The following is a 23,752-nucleotide window of genomic DNA, read 5'->3' as shown; positions in this document are numbered from 1 at the left end:
ATTTGTATCGACGTCCGTCTCCCCCGGCTCTAGACTGCAAGTCCATCGTGGGCAGGGAATGTGACCTTTTATTGTTGTATTGTACTTTCCCAAGCGATTAGTACAGTGCTCTGCACACAGTAAGCGCTCAGTAAATACGACTGGATGAACGAGTGAATGAATGAACGAGAACAGCGTGGCTCAGTGGAAAGAGCACGGGCTTGGGAGTCAGAGGTCTTGGGTTCGAATCCCAGCTCTGCCACTTGTCAGCTGTGTGACTTTGGGCAAGTCACTTAACTTCTCTGGGCCTCAGTTACCTCATCTGTAAAATGGGGGTTAAGACTGTGAGCCTCACGTGGGACAACCTGATTACCCTGTATCTACCCCAGTGCTCAGAACAGTGCTCTGCACATAGTAAGCGCTTAACAAATACCAACGTTATTAGAACAGGGTGATAGGGTGGGAGAGAAGAGAGATGGAGTGGGAGAGCAGGATAACAGTGCAGGAGAGTGGGGAGGTGACGGCATAGGAGAGCAGGGTGACAGAGCATAGGAGAGTGTGGGGGAGCAGGATAAGTGTGTGGTAGAACACTGAGGGAGAGAGACGAGACACGGTGTATTCATTCAATCGTATTTATTGAGCGCTTACTGTGTGCAGAGCTCTATACTAAGCGCTTGGAATGTACAATTCGGCAACAGAGACAATCCCTGCCCAACAACGGGCTCACGGTCTAAAAAAGGGAGACAGACAACAAAACAAAACAAGTAGTCAGGCATCAATACCATCAAGATAAATAGAATCATAGATATACATCATTAATAAAATAGAGTAATGAATAATATGTACAAATATGCGCAAGCGCTGTGGGGAGGGGAAGGGGGAAGAGCAGAGGGAGGGAGAGGGCGGCCGTGTGGGAGAATGGGGAGGCGACGGTAAGGGAGAGGGTGGAGACGAGGTTTGGGAGAGCATAGAGACAGAGTGCAGGGGGATCAGGGTCACAGGATGCAGGAGAGGAGGGAGGGGGGCACGAGAGAAGCAGCGAGGCCTGGCGGATAGAGCCCCGGCCTGAGAGCCAGAAGGACCCGGGTTCTAATCCCCGCTCAGCCACGTGGCTGCTGTGTGACCTTGGTCAAGCCACTTAACTTCTCTGGGCCTCAGTGACCTCATCTAATTGGGGATGAAGATGTGATTCCCATTCATTCAGTGGTACTTACTGAACGCTTACTGCGTGCAAAGCACGGTTCTAAGCGTGTAGGACGGGGACTCTGCCCAACTTGATCGGCTTGTATCTACCCCAGCGCTTAAAACAGTGCCTGGCACATAGTAAGTGCTTAACAAATGCCAAAAAAAAAAGAGAGAGGGAGTAGAAGAGAGGATTGATGATGTAGAAGAGCTGGGAGGTAGGATGCAGTAGAGGGAAGACAGGGTGTGGGAGAGAGGGAGCTATCGAGAAGTTCAATAATGAATTCAATCGTATTTATTGAGTGCTTACTCTGTGCAGAGCACTGTACTAAGTGCTAATCATAATGGTATTTGTTAAACCCTTACCATGTGCCAAGCACTGTTCTAAGCGCTGGAAGTAGATACAGACAAATCGGGTTGGACACGGAGTCCCTGTTCCATGTGGGGCTCACCGTCTCCATCCCCATTTTACAATTGAGGGAACTGAGGCCCGGAGAAGTGAAGCGACTCGCCCAAAGTCACCCAGGAGGCAAGGGGCAGAGCCGGGATTAGAACCCGCGACCTCCTGACTTCCAAGCCCGGGCTCTGCCCACTAAGTTCCGCTTTATGGCCTCTCCCCGGGCCGTGGCGTCCCTTGAAGGACCACGTGCCCAGGCAGTTGGAGTGGGTCAGGGGGCGCGTGGGCGATGCCCATCAGGGCGTCTGCCTGAGCCCCTCAGGGACAGCTCCTTAGCAGAGACAGAGGGATGAGGATGTGAAAGGGGAAGGGAGTATTTTTGAGGAGGCCCCAGGGGCCTTGAGCGGAGCTCAGCCAGGCGCCCTCCCCCCACCACACCACCTGACAGCAGAGCTCACCAGCCCCCTCCCCACACTGGCATCTATTCAGTGCTGACTCTGTGCCAGACGCCGTCCTGAGCACTGGGGCGGACGGAAGACAGCGGGGTCCGACGCGATCCCCGTTCCACGCGGGGCTCCCGGTCTCGATCCCCATTTTGCAGATGAGGGAGCTGAGGCCCAGAGAAGTGAAGTGGCTTGCCCCAGGTCACCCAGCAGCAGACGAGTGGCAGAGCTAGGATTAGAACCCAGTCCCTCTGATTCCCAAACCCGTGGGCTTTCCACTAGGCCAGGCTGCTTCCTCACCTTAACTCGTAAGCTCGTGGCGGGTGGGAAATGTGTCCGTTATATCGTTCTAGCGTGCTCTCCCGAGAGCTTAATACAGTGCCGCGCACACGGTAAGCACTCAGTAAATGCGACTGCCTGACCGAGGGACGACCCTCCCAAAGTATTTGCTCCGTTTCCTCATGAACCGGCCTCAACCCTCAGAGACGACAGTGCTGAGGTGGACTGGGATGGGCTGGGACAGAGGAAGTGCTCCTCCCGTCCAGCCTCCCTCCCCCTCGGCCCGAGCCGGCGGGGGTCGGGGGTGTGGGTTGCTTCCTCTCTCCACCGAGGGGGTGGTGGCCAGGGTGGCCGGTCTCCCGGCCGAACACCGGCCAGCCCCTTTCTCAGCTGGCCTCTCCCGGCCGCGTCAGGCCATGGCCCGGTTGCCTTTCTGGGCGGCGTTTGACCTTTCACGCCCCACTTCCCCCGTCGAGGCACGGAAGCCCCATCTGAGTTGGTGGAGAGCGACCGGGAGCCCGGGCTTGGGGGTCCTCACTGCGCTCCTACTGAGAGCTCACCTCCTCCAGGAGGCCTTCCCAGACTGAGCCCCTCCTTTTCCTCTGCTCCTCCTCCCCGTCGCCCCGACTCCCTCCCTCTGCTCTACGCCCCACAGCACTTGTGTCCATATGTACATATTTACTATTCTATTTATTTTATTAATGATGTATACGTAGCTTTAATTCTATTCATTTATATTGATGGTATTGATGGCTGTCTACTTGTTTTGTTGTCTGTCTCCCCTTCTAGACTGTGAGCCCGTTCATTCATTCAATAGTATTTATTGAGCGCTTACTATGTGCAGAGCACTGGACTAAGCGCTTGGAATGAACAAGTCGGCAACAGATAGAGACGGTCCCTGCCGTTTGACGGGCTTACGGTCTAATCGACGGGTCCGTTGTTGAGTAGGGACTGTCTCTGTCTGTTGCCGAATTGTATTTTCCATGTGCTTGGAACGGTGCTCTGCACACAGTAAGCGCTCAATAAATACGATTGAATGAAGGGATGGATGAATGGCCTCGTGGCATAACGTGAATTCTATTGCCAGGCGGCAACAGGGAGACCGAAGCCCTCTGGTTACTATGTGCCAGGGACTGTACTAAACGCTGAGATGGATTCACGATGAGACCGTAAGCCTGTCAGAAGGCAGGGACTGTCACTATCTGTTACCAATTTGTCCATTCCAAGCGCTTAGTACAGTGCTCTGCACATAGTAAGCGCTCAATAAATACTATTGAATGAATGAATGCACGCTAATCAGATTGGACGCAGTAAGCATGGCTCAGTGGTAAGAGCATGGGCTTGGGATTCAGAGGTCATGGGTTCTAATTCCGGCTCTGTCACTTGTCAGCTGTGACTGTGGGCAAATCACTTAACTTCTCTATGCCTCAGATACCTCATCTGTAAAATGGGGATTAAGACTGTGAGCCTTGCCTGGGACAACCTGATTACCCTGTGTCTACCCCAGCGTTTAGAACAGTGCCCTGCACGTAGTAAGCGCTTAACAAATACCAACATTATTATTATTAAGCGCTCAATAAATACGATTGAATGAAGGGATGAATGAATGACCTTATGGCATACCGTGACTTCTGTTGCGGGTCGGCAACAGGGAGACGGAAGCCCTTTAGTTACTGTGTGCCAGGGACTGTACTAAACGCTGGGGTGGCTACACGCTAATCAGGTTGGACTCAGTCCAAGTCCCACTTAGAGACTCACAGTCTTCATCCCCCTTTTACAGGTGAGGGAACTGGGGCAAGAAAATCCCAGTCCACCTCAGCATTTTTATTCATTCAATACTCATTCAATAGTATTTATTGAGTGCTTACTGTGTGCAGAGCACTTTACTAAGCGCTTGTCTCCCTCTGGGAGACTGTGAGCCTTCTGAGGCCGGGGAGCATGCTTGAATCAACACCCCTGTGTTCGTCCCGAAGTTTAGCACAGGGTTTTTCCCGTTGTAAGCGCTTAGTAAATGTTATGGTTGGTTACACCCATGTAGCATGGACACTTTCCCCTTCCCAGAGGCTTGAAAACCTGGCTGCTCTCAAGTAAATTATAAATGAGTAGAGATAGATAGATAGATAGATAGATAGATAGATAGATAGATAGATAGATAGATAGATAGATAGATAGAGTCATTCATTCAATAGTATTTCTTGAGCGCTTACTATGTGCAGAGCACTTTACTAAGCGCTTGGAATGTACAAATTGGTAACAGATAGAGACAGTCCCTGCCCTTTGACGGGCTTACAGTCTAACCGGGGGAGACGGACAGACAAGAACAATGGCAATAAATAGAATCAAGGGGAAGAATAAATAGAATCAAGGGGAGGGGTGAGGCCAGTTTATGAGTAAACAGAGTAAATACTTTGGGGGGTCGTCCGTCGGTCAGTCAGTCGTATTTACTGAGAGCTCACTGTGTGCAGAGCTCTATATTAAGCGCTGGGGACAGTACGATAGAACGATATATCATATACATTCCCTGCCCACAAAGGTTGCACAGCAGACAAGTGGCAGAGCCGGAATTAGAACCCAAGCCCGGGCTCTAGCCACTAGGCAGAGTTGCTTCTCTAAGCATCCATGGTATTTACTGAGTGCCTAGCACGTGCTTGGCAGAGCTGATGCTATTGATGCCCATCTACTTGTTTTGTTTTGTTGCCGTCTCCCCCTTCTAGCCGTGAGCCCGTGGTTGGGTAGGGATTGTTTCTGTCTATTGCCGAATTGTACTTTCCAAGCGTTTGGAACAGTGCTCTGCACACAGTAAACGCTCAATAAATACGATTGAGTAAATGAATGAATGACACAATTGGTAGATTTGATCCCTGCCTCAAGGACCCAACAATCAACCTGGGGAGGGGGGCACTAAAATAAAAGACAGGCATTTAAGTTACAGGCGTTTACCAGGTGTCTCTACCCCGGTAGCCTGAGGGTCCACGTGGAGCCAGCTGTCTTTGAGGGTCCTTGCTCGGCTCTCTTTCAACCTTAACTCTATTCCCATTTCTAATCATAATAACTGGTGTCTGTTGAACGCTTACTAGGTGCCGAGCACCGTACGAAATGCTGGGGTCGATACGAGATCCCACTTGGAGGGGTCACATTGTAAGTAGGAAGGAAGGCAGGAATTGAATCTCCATCTCTCCTCCACACTCTCCCATGCGCTCCCACACCGTCTTCCCCTTCTCCTGCACCATCACCCCGCTCTTCCACGCCGTCTCCCTGCTCTTCTATACCATCTCTCTCTTCTCCTGTACCCGGTCACCCTGCTCTCCCATGCTCTGTCTTCCCCTGTGTCGACACTCCACTCCCCAGTGCCCTGTCACCCTGCTCCCCCATGCCCTATTGCCCCATTCCCCCGCACTCTGCCACGTCTCTCCCCCGTGCCCTCTCTCTCCCCTCTCCCTGACCTGGTCATGCCATTCTCCCACCCCTATGACCCTGGAACTGATGAGGCCCAGAGAAATTAAGTGACTTGCCCAAGGTCACATAGCAGACGAGTGGCAGACAGGATTAGAATCCAGTCCCTCTGACTTCCAGGCCCGGGCTCTTTCCCCTAGGCTACGCCGATTCTCAGTAGGTCACAACGATCCGGGAGTCTCCAGCCATTTTTTATAGATGAGGTAACTGAGTCATAGAGAAGTGACTTGCCCAAGGTCACACAGCAGACACGTGGCAGAGCCGGGATTAGAACCCAGTCCCTCTGACTCCCTGGCTGTTGCTCTAATAATAATTAGACCATTATTTGTTAAGCGCTTACTCTGTGCCAGGCACTGTACTAAGCACTGGGATGGATACTAGCAAATCGGGTTGGACACAGTCCCTGTCCCACGTGGGACTCACAGTCTCAATCCTCATTTTACAGATGAGGCACAGAGAAGTGAAGTGACTTGCCCAAGGTGACCCAGCGGACATGAGGCAGAGACGGGATTAGAACCCAGGTCCTTGTGACTCCCTGGCCCGTGCTCTAGCCACTAAAGTCCCTCTGGTTCTCCGACGTGCGAGTGTCAGTCTCGGGCCGTTCCTCGTTGGGCTTGGGCCCAGCTGAGCCCTCCCATCGACCCCCCTCGCCCCCAGAATCCTGCCCCCCGACCCCACCCCGCCTCTGAGTCGCCCCAGCTCTTGGTTTCGCGGCAGATCTCCGGCAGGGAAAGAATCCGGATCAAGAGGCCGCCTCTCGCCCCCCCGCCCTTCCTCTCTTTTTATCCTTCTGAAGTAAAACACCTTTTCCTCTCCAAGCGCCCGAACCTCATCCCTCCCATCTGTCCTCCCCAGACCCTGGAGGGATGAGGGGGCTGCAAAGACCATCCTTCCCACCCCTTCCCGAGGGGAAAGTGAGGCAGGGAGAGGTTCGTGTAAGGTGCCCCCCCGCCCCATGTCAGGCCGCAGCTGGTCCAGGACCCAGGTCCCCCGGCTTCCAGCCCTGGGCTCTTTCCACTGGACCGACTGTTGGCAACAGAGCTTCAGGATGCTGCAGGTCTGGCCGGGGACTGCTTTGGGGAATATAAGTGTCGGGCTGGGCTAGGGGCCTGGGGGATGAGGGGAGGGGAGCCCGGAGGCGGGCTAGGGGTGGAGGTTTGGGGCCGGGTTGGGGCCGGGCTAGGGCCACGCTAGGGCCTGGTGACCGGACCAGGGGCTCTGAGGGACATGGGAGCCAGTTGGGTGTGGGCGAAGAGTCCAGTCGCTGTTTATGCGTCACGTGGGGCTCCACCAGATCTTGGGGCGAGCGCTGAGCCCTCCCAGTCAATCCCCCGCCCCGGCCCTGCCCTCTGACCCCAGAGACTCCAGAGAGGCTCAGGCCGGGGGCCCCGGGGCCAGCGGAAAATTGGAGTAAGAAGACGCTCCTCCCCTGCCGACACCGTGCCCCCTTGTCGTCTCCCCCGTCCCCCCGCCCCTCCAGAGAAGAAGCAGGACTGGTCGGACTATGGGCTGTGGTGGGATCAGAAGAAGCTCTGGCTGCTGCAGACGCACTGGACCCTGGACAAGTACGGGATCCTGGCGGACGCCCGCCTCTTCTTTGGACCCCAGCACCGCCCGGTCATCCTGAGGCTGCCCAATCGCCGGGCCCTGCGGCTCCGGGCCAGCTTCTCCCGGCCCCTCTTCCAAGCCGTCGCCGCCCTCTGCCGCATCCTCAGTGAGTACCCTGGGCCCGGCCCCTCTGCCTGGCCCCTGTCTATCGATCAGTCGTGTTGATCGAGCGCTTACCGTGTGCATCACACCGTTCAAAGCGCACGGGAGAGTGTGGTATCGATCCATCAGTCAGTCGTATTTACTGTGTGCAGAGCACTGTCCTAAGCACTTGGGAAAGTACAATACCCCAATAAAGAGTGACAATCCCTGCCCACAACAAGCTCACAGTCTAGAGTGGGGAGAGGTAGACATCGAAACAAATAGACATCAAGACAAATAAAATGACAGATATAAACATAAGTGCCGTGGGCTGAGGGCGGGGGAAGAGCGAAGGGAGAAGTCAGGGCGATGCAGAAGGGAGTGAGAGATGAGGAAAAGCGGAGCTTAGTCTGGGAAGGCTTCTTGGAGGAGATGGGCCTTCGGTAAGGTTTTGAAGGGGGGGAGAGTAATTGTCTGGCAGATTCGAGGAGGGTATTCATTCGATCATATTTATTGAGCTTTTCCTATGGTATTTGTTAAGCGTTTACTGTGCGCTGGGCACTGTACTAAGCACCGGGGTGGATCCAAGCAAATCGGATTGGACACAGTCCCTGTCCCACATGGGGCTCCCAGTCTCAATCCCCATTTTACAGATGAGGTCACTGAGGCCCAGAGAAATGAAGTGGCTTGCCCAAGGTCACACAGCTGACAACTGGCAAAACCGGGATTAGAACCCATGTCCTTCTGACTCCTAGGCCCATGCTCTATCCACTACACTATGCTGCTTCTCACCATGCTGCTTTTACTAAGTTGTACTAAGCACTTGGGAGAGTACAACACAGCAACAAACAGACACAGTCCCTGCCCACAGCGAGCTCGCAATCTAGAGCAGAATTGGGAGACGCGTTTCCTGCCCACAATGAGCTCACAGTGTACAGGGGGAGAGAGCTGTGAATAGAAATAAACAAATGGCAGATACGGACATAAGCGGCAAGGGGCCGAGGGGGAGAGAGGGGAATAAAGGGAGCAAATCCAAGCGTGAGAGTGATGCAGAAGGGAGTGGGAGAAAAGGAAATGAGAGGGCTTAGTCAGGGAAGATCTTTTGGACGAGATGTGCCTTCTGTAAGCCTTCGAAGCCATATTTCCTCCTCATGTCTGCAGGGTGACCTTGGGCAAGTCACTTTGCTTCTCTGTGCTTCAGTTCTCTCATCCGTAAATGGGGATTAAGGCTGTGAGCCCCATGAGGGACCCAGAATGCGTCCAACCTGATTAGTTTGTATCTACCCTAGCCATTAGAACAATGCCTGGCACATAGTAAAAGCGTAACAAATATCAGGGGGAAAAAAGGGTGGCGAGCGTGATCATCTGTCAGATAAGAGAAGGGAGGAGGGCGTTCCAGGCCAGAGGCAGGACGTGGGTGAGAGGTCCGCAGCGAGATAGACGAGGTGGAGCCCCTCCCAAGCCCTTGACCCCAGAGCCCTTGCCCCAGGAAGCTGTAGGGCAGGGATGTCGGGGTGGGGGGGCACAGAGGTCAGGATGGCAGAACAGCGAGGGACCACGAGGGCCCAGAGGCCGAGGGTTGGGATGCAGGGGTGGCTGGCGCCGTCATCTACGTCCCCACCGATCAATCAATTAATCAAACTTCCTTATCTTCTCCCAGGCATTCGGCACCCCGAAGAGTTGTCCCTGCTGCGAATCCCGGAGAAAAAGGAGAAGAAGAAGAAGGAGAAGGAGCCTGAAGAAGAGGTTTTTGATCTCAGCCGGGTCATCATTGCTGGAGGTGAGGAGGCCCTCAGCCGATCGATCGGTAGGATTTGCTGAGCGCTTACTGTGTGCAGAGCACTGTACTAAGTGCTGGGGAGAGTACAGTTGGAAGACACATTCCCTACCCACAACGAACTCAATCTAGAGGGGGAGAAAGCTATGAATAGGATTAAATAAATGAATGACAGAAATGGACGCAAGAGGTGTAGGTCTGAGGAAGGGGTGGATAAAGGGAGCAGATTCAAGTGCAAGGGCGAAGCAGAGGGAGTGAGAGAAGAGCCGATGAGGGCTCAGTTGGAGAAGACATCTTGGAGGAGATGTGTCTTCAACGAGGCTTTGAAGGTGGGGAAAGTAATTGTCGGATGTGAAGAGGGAGGGCGTTCCAGGCCAGAGGCAGGTCGTGGGCAAGAGGTCGGAGCGAGATTGACGAGATGGAGGGACAGTGAGTACGTTGGCATTAGAGGAGCGAAGTGTGAGGGCTGGGTTGTAGTAGGAAAGTGGCGAGGTGAGGTAGGAGTGGGCAAGATGACTGCTTTGAAGTCGATGGTAAGAAGTCTCTGTTGCACGCGGAGGTGACTGGGCCACAACCGTAGGTTCTTGAGGAGTGGGGAAACATGAACTGAATTTACATTTTTGTAGAAAAATGATCCAGACAGCAGAGTGAAGTATGGACTGGAGTGGGGAAGACACAGGAGGCAGGGAGATCGGCGAGGAGGCTGATGCAGGAATCAAGGCAGGAAGAGGATAACTTGGATTAACATGATAGCAGTTTGGATGGGAAGCAAAGGACGAGTTTTAGGGACGGTGTGAAGGTTGGACCGACGGGATTTAGTGACAGATTGAATATGTGGGTTGAATGAGAGAGATGAGTCGAGGATGATGCCGAGGTTTCGGGCTTGTGAGTCAGGAAGGGTGGTGGTGCTGTCTACAGTGACGGGAAACTCAGCTGGAGGACAAAGTTTGGGTGGGAAGATAAGGAGTTCTGTTTTGGACACGGTCAATTTGAGATGTTGGCAGGATCTAATAATAATAATATTGGTATTTGTTAAGTGCTTACTATGTGCAGAGCACTGTTCTAAGCGCTGGGGGAGATACAGGGTCATCAGGTCGTCCCAAGGGAGGCTCACAGTTAATCCCCATTTTACAGATGAGGTAACCTAGGCACCGAGAAGTTAAGTGACTTGTCCACAGTCACACAGCTGACAAGTGGCAAAGCCGAAATTCGAACCCATGTGTCTAGGGCACAGAGCACGGGCCTGGGAGTCAGAGGACCACCCCCCGGTTGTGGGAGTCCCTCGGGGATCAGTTCTGGGTCCCCTTCTATTCTCCGTCTACTCACTCACTCCCTTGGAGAACTCGTTCGCTCCCACGGCTTCAACTACCTCCTCTGTGCCTGCTCGGCCTATTGCTTGCTGTGTAACGTCTCTGTGCCTCAGTTCCCTCAACTGTGAAATGGGGATTAAATACCTGTTTTCCCCTCCTACTTAAGTCTGTGAGCCCCGTGCAAGATAGGGACTTGTGTCTGCCTTTATTACCCTGTAATAATGATAATAATAGTGTTGGTATTTGTTGAGCTCTTACTATGTGCAGAGCACTGTTCTAAGCACTGGGGTAGATACAGGCTAATCAGGTTGTCCCACGTGAGGGTCACAGTCTTCATCCCCATTTACAGATGAGGAACTGAGGCCCAAGAAGTGAAGTGACTTGCCCAAAGTCACACAGCTGAGAAGCGGCAGAGCCGGGATTCAAACCCGTGACCTCTGACTCCCAAGCCCGGGTTCTTTCCACTGAGCCACGCGGCTTCTCTAATAATAATAATAATAATGTTGGTATTTGTTAAGCGCTTACTATGCGCCGAGCACTGTTCTAAGCGCTGGGGTAGACATAGGGGAATCAGGTTGTCCCACGTGGGGCTCACAGTCTTCATCCCCATTTTACAGATGAGGGAAGTGAGGCACAGAGAAGTTAAGTGACTTGCCCACAGTCACACAGCCGACAAGTGGCAGAGCTGGGATTCGAACTCATGAGCCCTGACTCCAAAGCCCGTGCTCTTTCCACTGAGCCACGCTGCTTCAGTTTTGATGCAAAGTAAGCGCTTAGCAAATACCATTTAAAAAGAGGACAGTGTTAGTGGAGGCAAGGTTCACCATCAGGAGGGTCTGTCCCTCCCCTCAGTAGGGGACCACAGGGAAGATGATGATGATGATGATGGTATTTGTTAAGCACTTACTGTGTGCTAAGCACCGTACTAAGTGCTGGGGTGCATATAGGCAAATCCAGTTGGACACTGTCCCTGTCCCATGTGGGGCTCATTCATTCAATTGTATTTATTAAGTGCCTACTGTGTGCAGAGCACGTAGTAGACGCTCGGGAAAGTACAATACAACAATAAAGAGCAAAATCTCAACCCTCATTTTACAGATAACTGAAGCCCAGAGAAGTGAAGTGACTTGCCCAAGGCCACACAGCGGGAGCAGCGTGGCTCAGTGGAAAGTGGCTTAGGAGTCAGAGGTCATGGGTTCTATTGCCGGCTCCACACCTTGTCATTTGTGTGACTTTGGGCAAGCTGCTTAACTTCTCTATGCCCTCATCTGTAAAATGGGGATTGAGGTTGTTAGCCCCATGTGGGACAATCTGATTACCTTGTACCTCCCCCAGGGCTTAGAACAGTGCTTGGCACATAGTAATAATTAATAATAATTAGAGAAGCAGCGTGGCTCAGTGGAAAGAGCACGGGCTTGGGAGTCAGAGGTCATGGGTTCTAATCCCAACTCCTCCTCTTGTCAGTTGTGTGACTTTGGACAAGTCACTTCATTTCTCTGTGCCTCAGTTGCCTCAACTGTATAATGGGGATGAAGACTGTGAGCCCCATGTGGGACAACCTGATCACCTTGTACCCCCCCCCCAGTGCTATGAACAGTGCTTCGCGCATAGTAAGCACTTAAATACCATCATTATTATTAAGTGGCGGACCTGGGATTAGATCCCGAGACCTTCTGACTTCCAGGCCCTTGTTCTACCCGCTAGCCCATGCCGCATCTCCAGGGATCAACTGGGAGTCAGGGAGGGTCCAGGCCCCTGACCTGGGAGGACTTGGGACAGGTCAGGAAGGAGGCGACGGGGAAGACCAGGTGATGCCTCCACTGCTGAGGGGACTTGGGTCTGAGGAATCAAACCCGCAACTGGGGGGTGGTGGCCTGGGAGGCTGCCCAGGGGCCTGCTTGGACGGCGGAGACCCCCTCCCTGGAGTAGCCGGAAGTCCAGGGAGCGAGGGCAAGGGCCCGGGGAGGGCCGGGGAGCGAGGGCAAGGGCCCAGGGCGGCCTGGGGAGCCAGGGCAAAGGCCCGGGGGAGGGTGGGGAGCGAGGGCAAGGGCCCAGGGAGGGCTGCAGAGTGAGGGCAAGGGCCCGGGGAGGGGAGGGGAGCAAGGGCAAGGGCCCGGGGCGGGCCGGCGAGCTCAACGGGTGACTGCCCTCTGCCCAACAGGGGTGGCCCCGGCCTTGTTCCGGGGGATGCCGGCCCACTTCTCGGACAACCCCGAGGCCGAGGCCTGTTACCACATGCTGAGCCGCCCCCAGCCGCCCCCGGACCCCCAACTCCTCCAGCGCCTGCCCCGGTCCGGAAACCTGCTGGACAAGACCCGGCTCCACAGCAGGTAATGTCCCGCCACGGTGGGGCTCGGCCCGCCCACTCCTGCCGGGGCCCCGCCACGCGAGACCTATGCCCCACCCTGACACATGCCCACTGCCTCCTTGGCCGAGCCCAGCCCCTCTTAGGCCACGCGCCCTCCACCTCAGGTTCGGCCCCGCTCACCTCCTCGGCCGCCTCCGGGTCCCACTGTGCCCGCCTTTGCCCCCACCCCCCCCGCCGCCCCTCGGCCTGCGCCCCTCCTCACCCCTCCCATCCCCCGGCCCCGTCCCCTCCCCCTTGCCCTCTGCCCCCTTCCCGCTGCCCCCTCCCCCAGGTGGCTGGACTCATCGCGGTGCCTCCTGCAGCAGGGAGTGCAGGCCGGGGACACCCTCCTGCTGCGCTTCAAGTACTACAGCTTCTTTGACCTGGACCCCAAGGTCAGAGGGCGAACCCGAGGAGGGAGGGAGAGGAAGAAGGGGGCAGTGATGGGGTGGCGGGTGGAGGGGGACCGGAAAGGACCTTAGAATTCGTCCCGTTACCCCAGACCGACCCGGTGCGGCTGACCCAGCTGTACGAGCAGGCCCGCTGGGACCTCCTGCTCGAGGAGATCGATTGCACCGAAGAGGAGATGATGGTGTTCGCTGCCCTACAGGTACCCGGGTGGTAGTCGGGCCAGGGCGTGTGGGCAGGGGAAAGCAGCAGCACGGCGAGGGGGTAGAGCATGGCGCAGCGGGTAGAGCAGGGGCCCGGGAGTCAGAGGGGCCTGGGTTCTAATTCTGGCTCCGCCGCTTGTCCTTGGTTCCGTCGTATTTATCGAGAGCTTACTATGTGCAGAGCACCGTACTAAGCGCTTGGAGTGTACAGTTCGGCAACAGAGAGAGAGACAATCCCTGCCCAACGACGGGCTTGTCTGCAGTGTGGTCTTCGGCCGGTCACTTCACTTCTCTGTGCCTCAGTTATCTCGTCTGTAAAATGGGGATTAAGACCGTGAGCCCTCTGTGGGACGGGGGTTCTGACCGACCCGATTAACGGCTATCTACCCCAGCACTTAGAACAGTGCTTGACACCTAGTAAGTGCTTAACAAATACCATCATTATTAGTAGTAGTATTATTGTTGAGCTCCCGCTGGGTCCAGCGTCCCGCCCTCAGTGCTTCAAAAAGTACAGTCGTGGCTCTACCACTTACCTACGATGTGACCGTGGGCAAGTCGTTTTGCTTCTTTGGGTCTCAGCTTCCTCATCTTTAAAATGGGGATTCAATCAATATCCATTTCGTCTTCCCCCTTAGACTGTCAGCTCCGTGTGGGACAGGGACTGTATCTGACCTGATTATCTTGTATCTCCCCCAGTGCTGAGCACATAGTAATTGTTTAACAAAGACCCCTCTAAACCGTCTGCTCGTTGTGGGCAGGGGATGTGTCTTTTTATTGTTACTTTGTCCTCTCCCAAGTGCTTAGTATAATGCTTTGCACACAGTAAGTGCTCAATAAATACAATCGAATGAATGAATGATTATTATCATTATTACTACTACTGCTAATGGCATTTGTCAAGCGCTTACTATGTGACAAACACTGTACTAAGCACTGGTGCAGATACAAGCCAATCGGGTCGGACACAGTCCCTGTCCCATGTGGGGCTCAGAATCTCAATCCCCATTTTACGGATGAGGTCACGGAGGCACAGAGAAGTGAAGTGACTCGCCCGACGTCACACAGCAGACAAGTAGCGGGGTCAGGATTAGAAGCCGCGACCTTCTGACTCCCAGGCCCATCCACTCCGCCATGCTGCTTGTTATCGTTATCGTTATTATTATTACAACCGGAGCAATAGCCCGTGGGATGCAGGAGAGCCGAGGGGCGTGGGGGGAAGCCAGACCCCTGTGCCAGGAGCCAGTCGGAAATGGGCAGAGCAGGACCCGGCCCCCAAGACGCCCCTCCTCCCGCTCCCCCGCCAGTACCACATCAACAAACTATCGGCCAGCGCGGAGCCGGGAGACTCGTCCGCCAACGATTCCGGCCTCGACGACCTGGACGCGGCTCTGAGCAACCTGGAGGTGAAGCTGGAAGGCTCAGCCCCGACGGACATGCTGGTGAGGAGGGGCCGGCCGCCGGCCCGGAGGGTTCCTGGGGGGCACCGGGGGGGGCGCGGGCAGGGCACGGAGCCCGGGCCGGGGCTGCAGCGGCCTCTTTCCTCTTACAGGACAGCCTCACCACCATCCCCGAGCTCAAAGATCACCTCCGCATCTTGCGGTGAGTCTTGGGGAACGGCCAGGGAAGGAGACCTCACCCTGCTGGGACCCTGAGGGGCGAGGAGGAAGCCCGGGGGGTCCCCCCCTGAGTCCCCACCCCCATCTCTTCCCGCCCCCAGGCCCCGCAAGCTCACCCTGAAGGGCTACCGGCAGCACTGGGTTGTCTTCAAGGAGACGACCCTCTCCTACTACAAAACCCGGGAACAGGCCCCCGCAGAGCCGGTCCAGCAGCTCAACCTCAAGGGTAAGAGCTGCCCTCTCCCCTGCGGCCCCGGCCTCTCCCCTCCCCATTCATTCACTCACTCAGTCGTATTTATTGAGCGCTTACTATGTGCAGAGCACTGTACTAAGCGCTTGGAATGGACAATTCGGCAACAGATAGAGACCATCCCTGCCCAATGAAGGGCTCACGGTCTAAACCCCTCCTGCCCCCAGCCCCCCCCACCGACCCCAGCCTCCTTCAGCCCCGCCTCCCGACAGCCCTCTCTCCCTCTTGCTCCAGGCTGTGAGGTCGTCCCCGAGGTCAACGTCTCCGGACAGAAGTTCTGCATCAAACTGTTGGTGCCCTCTCCCGAGGGCATGAGCGAAATCTACCTGCGCTGCCAGGATGTGAGGAAGGGCGGGTGGGCGGGCACATCTCCTTCCTGGGAAGAGTTGGTTGCGAGGATGGGGGCAGGACCACCGCTGGGAGCCTTTGGGGGCCGTTGCTGGGAGCGGAGTCGGCGTGTTGTTGGGAGTGTGAGGGTGATTCTGGGAGCACTGCTAGGAGTGTGAATGAGATGCTGGGAGCACCGCTGGGAGCGAAAGGATGTCGGTGAGAGGCCGCTGGACGTACGGCAGCGTTGCTGGAGCGTGGCGGCAAGGGGGTGTACCGGGGTCTTTGCCGGGGCGCGGGAGTGGAAAGCTGGGAAAGCCAGGCCCCGGGCAGGGCGGCCGGGGGAAGAGCTGGGCGGGAAGGGGGACTTCTGAGGCACAGGCGCCCCGCGATGCCCCGTCCCCAGGAGCAGCAGTATGCCCGCTGGATGGCAGGGTGCCGCCTGGCAGCCAAAGGTCGCACCATGGCCGACAGCAGCTACCAGAGCGAGGTGCAGAGCATCCTGGCCTTCCTCAACCTGCAGCGGGCAGGGGGCGGGGGCGGGGGCGGGGGCGGCGGCTCCGTCCCCGGCCAGGGCGCCGACATCAACCCCGAGAGCCTCGACCCCCACAGCCTCATCGCCCCCCGATTCCAGCGCAAGTTGAAGGCCAAGCAGGTAGGGGGCCGGGTCCCGGGAGAGGGCGCGGGGGAGCGAGAGGTGCCAAGACTCCTGGTTTCCGGGACGGGGAAGGAGGCGGAGGGAGGGGAGGGTGGCCGGGAGGGTGGCCGGGAGGACGGCCCCCCGGGGTTTCGGTCCTCAGAGTCCCCCGTCCCCGTCCCAGCTCACCCAGCGGATCCTGGAGGCCCACCAGAACGTGGCCCAGCTCTCCCTGGCCGAGGCTAAACTGCGCTTCATCCAGGCCTGGCAGTCCCTGCCCGACTTTGGCATCTCCTATTTCGTCGTCAGGTAACGGGGCAGTGCCCCACTCAGCCTCCTGGGGCCTCCAGCCTGGTAGGGGGGGCGGGGGGCCCTGCGGGGATGCCCCCCCGACCTTCCCCGCTTGGGTCCCCCTGCCCGGGCTCTGATGGGCACCGGTCAAGGCTCTTTCATTCATTCGGTCGTATTTATCGAGCGCTTCCCGTGTGCAGAGCACTGTAATAAGCACTTGGGAGAGTCCGACAGGACAATAAACCGACATATTCCCTGTCCACGGGGGCTCACTGCCTACCTCTCCCCAACTTGCCAACGCAGGGAAATGGTTCTTTTTCCGACCGCCGGGAGTGCCGGTTGGGAGCTGACTGCTCTCCCGGCAATCCAGTCTCGCCTCCTGATCCTCCCCCCCTCCTCTTCTCGCCCCCCACCACCGATCCCCCACCCCCCAACCTGATTCTTGCCCCTTTCCCCGATTCTCCCCCCACCTGACTCTCACACCCTTCCTTCCCCATGCAGGTTCAAAGGCAGCAGGAAAGATGAGATCTTGGGCATTGCCAACAACCGCCTGATCCGGATGGACCTCGCCGGGGGAGAGGTGATGAAGACCTGGAGGTTCAGCAACATGCGCCAGTGGAACGTCAATTGGGACATCCGGCAGGTGGGTCAGCGGACGGGGGCCCTCGGCAGATTGCGGCCCCCGGCGCCCCTGAACTCCCCTCTGTCCTAACCTGGCAGCCGTAAGAAGCTGGGCCCTGGGACCCGGGACCCTCTCCGGGAACGCCCGCTCCGGGCCAGGCCCTGGGACCCTCTCCGGGAACGCCCGCTCTGGGCCGGTCCCGCTCCCTCCGAGGCAGAAGATGCCCTCCGGCCTGCTGGGGAGTCTCGGAAGAGGTGCTGGCAGGGTCTAGTGAGGGCCCACCGGCCTCCACTCGGCAACTCCACCGTGGGACCTCCCCCCTGTGTCCCCTGCATCCCACGCTTTGGATTCTTCACCCCACGTGTCCCAACTGGGGTACTCCTCCCTGCATTCCCCGCTCCGGGTTCTCCACCCCACGCGTCCTCCTCCCCACGTCCCCTGCCCTGAGTCCCCTCCCTGGGTCCCTTGCCCACACATCTCCCACTCCCGGTCCTCCTCTCTGTGGCCCTCGGCCCGGGTCCTCTATCCCGCATCTCCCGCCCTGGGCCCACCTCCCCATATCTTCCACCCTGGCCCACCTCCCCCCATCTCATCCGTTCGTATTTATTGAGCGCTTTCTGTGTGGAAAGCACTATAGTAAGCGCTTGGGAGAGTACAATATAACAACCACCACCCAATTTGGCTGTATCCACCCCAGCGCTTACCAATCACATAGTAAGTGCTTAACAAATGCCACAGTAATTAATTATCATTATTAACGAACAGACACATTCCCGCCCACGATGAGCTCGGAGTCTAGGGGGGAGACATATATAAATAATAGAAACAAATAGAGTAGATATATTACAGATATAAACAGAACTAGATATATGTGCTGTCAGGATGGGAGGGAGGATGAATGAAGGAGGAAATAAGAGCGGCAGAAGCGGGTGGGAGAAGAGGGGAGGGCTTAGTCAGGGAAGGCCTCTTGGAGGAGATGTGATTTCAATAAAGTTTTGAAGTGGGGGAGAGCAATTATCTGTCTGATATGAGGAGGGAGGGTGTTGCAGGCTAGAGGTAGGAGTTGGGCGATGTCTGCCTCCCCACATCTCCCACCCCCAAGTCATCTTCCCCACGTCCTTCACCCTACATCTCCCACCCCGGATCCACCTCCCTACATCTCCCACCTTGGGTCTCCCACACCAAGTCCCTCTCCCCCAATCTCCCACCCCACCTCCCTCACCGTAGGTCCCCGTCCCCCGTCCTCCTCCTCCTCACATCTCCCACCCCTGGGTTCACCTCCCCGTGTCTTCCACACCGGGCCCCCCCCCCCACGCCCCCCCACCTTGATTCCTGCACCCCGGGTCCTCCTTCCCAAGTCTCCCACTCCAGGTCCTGCTCCCTAAAACCTCCATCCCAGCCCCTGTCCCCAGTGGGACCAGCAACTTGAGTCCAGGTCTCAGCTTTTCTCAATCTGATCTGGCAGGCCTGTAGGCCCCTAAATAACACCTCGGTTTTATTTCCCAAGCGCTTACACGTTACCTACCTCATTTTTGCCCCCACACCAACCCCTTGAGTGATAGAGAAAGGCAGGCATCATCATGCCCGATTCGCAGATACGGAAACGGGCCCAGAGAGGTTGCGTGACTTACCCGGCCTGGTGGCAGAGCTTGAGCCCGAACCCGGGTCCTCCGGCTTTCTATAGCCACACTCACGGGACCCCCCCAACTCAGGGCTGCTCGCCCACCTCACCCTCCTGTAGGGGACCCCCCCGGCCTCGGTCGAAGGACTGTTGGGTTTAGCGGGGGTGTTTCCGGTCCTCCTATAACCTGTCCTACGGCCCCCACGGCGGGCATCCGGGTGGCCCGGTCTGACGTCCACCCCCCGCCCCCGGTGCCCCGAGACCCGGGCCCGCTCTGACTTCAGCCCTGTCGCCCCCCAGGTGGCCATCGAGTTCGACGAGCACATCAACGTGGCGTTCGGCTGCGTGTCCGCCGGCTGCCGCGTGCTGCACGAGTACATCGGCGGCTACATTTTCCTGTCCACCCGTGAGCGGGCCCGAGGAGAAGAACTGAACGAGGATCTCTTCCTGCAACTCACTGGGGGCCACGAGGCTCTCTGAGGCCGAGGTCACTCCCCGGGGGACACCCCCTCTTCCCTCTACCAAGATTCCCCCGTCCTCACACACGGACCACTATTTCTCCTCCCCGTTCACTGCTGTTCACCGAGCAAGGCAGCCGCGGAGCTCACCACTTCTCCAGCCAGGACGGCCCCCACCTCCCCTCCCCGCCCCCGTCCCCGCCATCCCCGGCGCTCTGCAGAGATGGAAATGCCCATAGAGAGGGAAGCGGGGGCAGGAGGTCGGTCTCTTTCCTGAGATGGGATTCCCCTACTCCTGTCCACAAGTGGGTGAGGCAGGTCCGGGCCCCCGAGCCCCGCCCGTCCGTGAAATACAAGAGCAGAAACCGGGTTAGGGCTGAAGGGCCTGGACTTCAAGTGACCAAACTGGTATGCAGAAGGTTAGATGTAGCCCTGTGGCTTCCATTTTTATTCGTCTGTTTTTTATAAATAAATGTTTCAGAGTTGGCTACTCCCTCGCTCCTGACACGCTGGGCGCTGCTCGGACCCATCCAGCAGAGGTAGTCGTCGCCCTGAGACACGGAGGCAGAGACCGAGAACGGGGCCTCTCTGAAAGGCCGGCGGGGAGGGGGAGAAGGCGGGGGTGCTGGGGCTTGGCTAGGACAACAAACCCCAGGCCGGGGGGCAAGCTGGTGACGGGCAAACGGTGGTCTCTTCTTCTCGGGTGCCCCTCGTCCCTGAGCCCGGCGGGACACGGTGCAGGGGCGCAACGCCAGGTGGTTGGATGGTGGGTAGGGATTGTCTCTCTCTGTTACTGAACTGTGCTTTCCAAGCGCTTAGTACAGTGCCCTGCACACAGTAAGCGCTCAATAAATACGACTGAATGAAGGGAGGAGAAGCCGGTCCCCGGGCAGAGCTTAGGAGTCAGAAGGGCAGGATCCCGGGGTCCCGAGTTGGGTCAGGCTACTTACGGTGGGGCCCCAGCTGAATCACCTCCTTGAAGTACTTCGGGGGCAGGAAACCGTGGGCATCCCCCGGGGTCAGGATCACCCCGTTGGCCGAGAGGAAGAACTGGATTCCATCTGTGGACGAGAGGAGGAGGAGGAACTCTGGCCGAGGGGGAGTCGGCGAGAGGCGTCTCCCCACCGTGCCCCTTCACGAGGCACCGGGCCCAGGGCCCGGACACCGGGCACGGGCCCCGGAGACGAGCGCCCGCGCCCGCCTCCTCCTCCCCACCTGTCTCACCTGCCATCGCCGAGGGCCCGTCAACACACACGGCGACCTCGCAGTCCCGCCTCATGCCTGGGGGCGAGAGCCACGAGTCAGAGCCGGCGGGGCCCGGGACAGGCCGGGGCTCGGGGGGACCGGCCAGTCGGGGGCCACTAACCGCTGAGGACGTGGGGGTCGCCGGGCAGCCCAGGTGCCAGGTGGACATGGGTCCTCTTGCCGCGGGACAGGCCCCGCTGCCGGATGGACGGCCAGTGGCGCCGGTAGGTCCCGTGGACCAGCACGGGGGGCAGGTCCTGCGGCCCGCTCAAGGGGGTCAGCTCCAAGTCGGCCACCTGCCGGGGGAGGGTCGAGGCGACGTTCACCCCCTCGCCGGGGGACCCGGTCCCCAAGCCGCGGACGGGGCCCCTCCCGCTCCCCGGGACCGGCAGTCCTGATCCCCGGGGGCCGCCGCCCAGCGAGACCGGGCACCTGAAGGGAGTGGCCCTGGTTGGCGCGGATGAGCGGGCCGGAGCCCGGGGGGCCGGGCTTCAGAGCGAACCGCTGCTTCTCGTTGGTCTCCACCACCCGGTGCACGTCCTCGGGGGAGAAGTCTCGGAACTGGGGCAGCCGCAGGAGGGAGTCCAGGGGCACGAAGCCATCTGGGGAGAAACGGCGGGGGAGACGGGGGCTCCGGGTCCGGCCACGCACCACGTTCCTCTCGGGCTCCTCCGCGGCCTTCCCGCCGCGTCTGTCCCTCCCCAGCCCTCACTGCCCGGCCTTGTCGGCACCCCCATCTCCACCCACGCTCGCCTTCCACCTCCGCCATCCTCCCCGGGTGCCTCGCTCCGTCCTCACGCTGCCGAAAGATCCCGGTTGTGCCACGAGGACGGCAGCCCCAGCATCTTCCCCTTCTTACCCCCTGGAGTCCTCACAGACTCACAGACAACTCGCAGTTGGGGTGGGGGCAACTAAGTTATCCAATTCTCCTTTCCCCCTCAGAGGCAGGGTAGGTGGAATGGGGGCTGGCTCCCAAGAGATTGAGGGTAGCCACCAGAGGCAGAAGCGGCACCGGTCGACCCGCAGACCTCCAGAACGGGGATGGTTTTCCGCCTGCCTCTTTTTCCTACTGGTGGAGGGGGTGAGAGGTTCGGGAGAAGGGAGGTTCGGGTTTCGGGTGGAAAAGGTCTGAGACCCGCTAGGTCTGCCTTAAAGGCAGTGTCTCTCCTTCAGAAGGGTTCTGAGTTGGGCTAGTAGCCAACCATTAAATAACCGCCAAACTCCATTCAGACCTAGGTGAGCTCTTTGTGGGCAGGGAACGAGTCTGTTTACCGCTAGATCGTACTCTCCCAAGCATTAGCGCGGTGCTCCGCGCAGAAGAAGCGCTCAATCAGTACGACTGACCGACTCTGCCGGCCTTCCCCCGGACAGGACTCACCGGTGCCCATGGGCAACCCCAGTCTGACAGCTCCGTGGCGCAGGGCGTAAGAAAGGGCTCTGGAGAGCCGGACATCCCGGTCCTGAAACAAACCCCGGGAATGCGACTGGCTCTGGGGAGCGACCACCACGGTCCGGCTAGCAGACACGCCCTTTCCCGCAGCCTCCCTTCAGGACCCGGCCCAGGATTTGACACTGGCTGAAAATCTCCATGGACAGGTGTCCTTCATGCTCCAAGTGAGAGTCCCCTCTGGGTGCGTGGGACCGGGGGCCTGCAGTGGTCTTCTCGGTCCCGTCGGCACCATGAGGCCCGAACCTGAGAAACGCAGGGCTCATATTTCCTCCCTAGTGAAGCGGCGGGGCCTAGTGGACGGAGCACGGGCCTGGGAGTCCGAGGACCTGGTTTCTAATCCCGGCTCTGCCGACTGCTCGCTGGGTGACTCTGGGTAAGTCACTTATCTTCTCTGTGCCTCAGTTACCTCATCTGTAAAATAGGGATTTAAACCCCCCACCCCCCTTACATAGTCTGTGACCCCAGTGAGGGACAGGGACTGTCTCCAAACTGATTACCTTGTATCTGCCCCAGAGCTTAGAACAGTCTTGACACAAAATAAGTGTTTAACAAATATCGTGGTTATTCCTCACATCCGGGGGCAAGGCTACGTCTGGGCATACGGAATTGATTCTGTGAGCCGTGGGCATTCCCACACAGATAAAATGCATTGCATGCATTCTTTCTTTCTCTTTCATTCTTTCTTTTTCTTCCTTTCTTTCTTCTTTCTCTTTCTTTTCCTTCCTTCTTTCTTTTTTTCTCTCTCTTTCCTTTCTTTTCTCTCTCTCTTTCCTTTTTTCCTCTCTCTCTTTCCTTTCTCTTTTTTCTCTGTCTTCTCTCTTTTTTCCCTCTCTTTTCTCTCTCTCTCATATCACCGAGGTGGCAGAAGGCCTAGACTGACTTGGGTGGCCCGAAACAGGTGAAGCATAAGCCTGCTAGTCTCTCTGCAACTGAAACTCCCTGAGGACAGGAAACATGACTACCAACTCTGATACATAATAACTGTAGTATTTGTTCGTTCATTCAGTCGTATTTATTGAGCGCTTACTGTACTAAGCGCTGGGGTAGATACGAGACGGGATCATCGGATCCCACCTGGGGCTCACAGTCTAAGAAGGAGGGAGACCAGGTATTCTATTTCCATTTTACAGATGAGGTGACCGGGGCGCAGAGAAGCGAAGTGATTTGCCCGAAGTCACGCCGAAGACAAGTGGCAGAGCCAGAACTAGAACCCAGGTCCTCTGACTCTCAGGCCGGTGCTATTTCCACTGAGTCCCACTGCTTCTCAAGAAAGCCCTTTCCAAAGCGCTTAATGCAGGGTTCTCTGCATGTAGTAGGTGCCCGATACGTACCATGGATTGATTGATTGATTGGAGCCTGAAGAGGACTCTTGGCCGAAGAGGAAACGGTCCAGTAACAATAATGATGCGCCAAGCACGGTTCTAATCGCTGGGGTAGTTACGAGGTAATCAGGGACTCCCACGTGGGGCTCACAATCCCTCCGGGGGTTCCAGGAAACTACAGTTTCCATCAGGCTCTGGGGCATCGGCTTCCCTTGGCCAACGCCCTGCACAGACTTTATTTCTGGGGCCAGTTGGCCCAGTCCTTCCTTCTGCTTTCACATCTGAATCTCACCTGGTCCCGAGGTCTCTGCGCCCTGCGCCCTCCGCGCCTGGCCGGCTCCGGGCCCCCGGCCACAGGGGGGTTCATGTCGTCCTCTGCGGGAATCTGCCGCTTCTCTGCTGTGTGACCTTGGGTGAGTCCCTCCACTTCTCTGGGCCTCAGTGAC

General features: G+C 57.3%; 2 protein-coding genes across 3 annotated transcripts in view; one reads left to right on the top strand and one right to left on the bottom strand.

Moving 5' to 3' along the window:
- FERMT3 (FERM domain containing kindlin 3) overlaps positions 1–19,779 on the top strand; it is a 24,612-nt gene extending 4,833 nt beyond the window's left edge. Inside the window, exons 3-15 of the mRNA XM_029061147.2 lie at positions 7,214–7,447; positions 9,083–9,202; positions 12,671–12,839; positions 13,149–13,251; positions 13,359–13,466; positions 14,772–14,906; positions 15,017–15,066; positions 15,185–15,309; positions 15,568–15,674; positions 16,067–16,315; positions 16,482–16,606; positions 17,090–17,231; positions 19,132–19,779. Coding sequence (XP_028916980.1) covers positions 7,214–7,447; positions 9,083–9,202; positions 12,671–12,839; positions 13,149–13,251; positions 13,359–13,466; positions 14,772–14,906; positions 15,017–15,066; positions 15,185–15,309; positions 15,568–15,674; positions 16,067–16,315; positions 16,482–16,606; positions 17,090–17,231; positions 19,132–19,311 — 1,847 coding nt within the window. The 3' untranslated portion in view covers positions 19,312–19,779. The remainder of the gene's footprint in view (positions 1–7,213; positions 7,448–9,082; positions 9,203–12,670; positions 12,840–13,148; positions 13,252–13,358; positions 13,467–14,771; positions 14,907–15,016; positions 15,067–15,184; positions 15,310–15,567; positions 15,675–16,066; positions 16,316–16,481; positions 16,607–17,089; positions 17,232–19,131) is intronic.
- On the bottom strand, positions 19,710–23,752 carry TRPT1 (tRNA phosphotransferase 1). 2 transcript variants are annotated; one of them, XM_029061149.2, is made up of 7 exons: positions 23,599–23,752; positions 21,913–21,994; positions 20,967–21,136; positions 20,656–20,830; positions 20,514–20,570; positions 20,240–20,350; positions 19,710–19,840 (listed from the first exon to the last, which is right to left on the bottom strand). In XM_029061149.2, the coding sequence occupies exons 1-7, from the start codon at positions 23,671–23,673 to the stop codon at positions 19,767–19,769; spliced, it is 744 nt and encodes a 247-aa protein (XP_028916982.1). In that variant the 5' UTR covers positions 23,674–23,752; the 3' UTR covers positions 19,710–19,766. The 2 variants fall into 2 exon arrangements, with proteins under 2 accessions (XP_028916982.1, XP_028916983.1); XM_029061150.2 differs by lacking the exon at positions 23,599–23,752 and adding an exon at positions 23,316–23,581.

Source organism: Ornithorhynchus anatinus, chromosome 3, assembly GCF_004115215.2.
Source record: "Ornithorhynchus anatinus isolate Pmale09 chromosome 3, mOrnAna1.pri.v4, whole genome shotgun sequence".
In the NCBI taxonomy this organism is placed as follows: Eukaryota; Metazoa; Chordata; class Mammalia; order Monotremata; family Ornithorhynchidae; genus Ornithorhynchus; species Ornithorhynchus anatinus.
Note: the sequence above shows the minus strand (reverse complement) of the source record. Positions and strands in the feature narration are given on the sequence as shown.

What these genes read in the sequence shown, in the direction of transcription:
- TRPT1 (XM_029061149.2), bottom strand. Translation starts at nt 23,673, where the DNA reads ATGAACCCCCCTGTGGCCGGGGGCCCGGAGCCGGCCAGGCGCGGAGGG. An exon ending in ACCAGGGCCACTCCCTTCAG is followed by an intron (nt 20,831 to 20,966) that starts GTGCCCGGTCTC and finishes CTCCCCCGGCAG; the next exon opens with GTGGCCGACTTGGAGCTGAC. An exon ending in CGACCCCCACGTCCTCAGCG is followed by an intron (nt 20,571 to 20,655) that starts GTTAGTGGCCCC and finishes TCTCGCCCCCAG; the next exon opens with GCATGAGGCGGGACTGCGAG.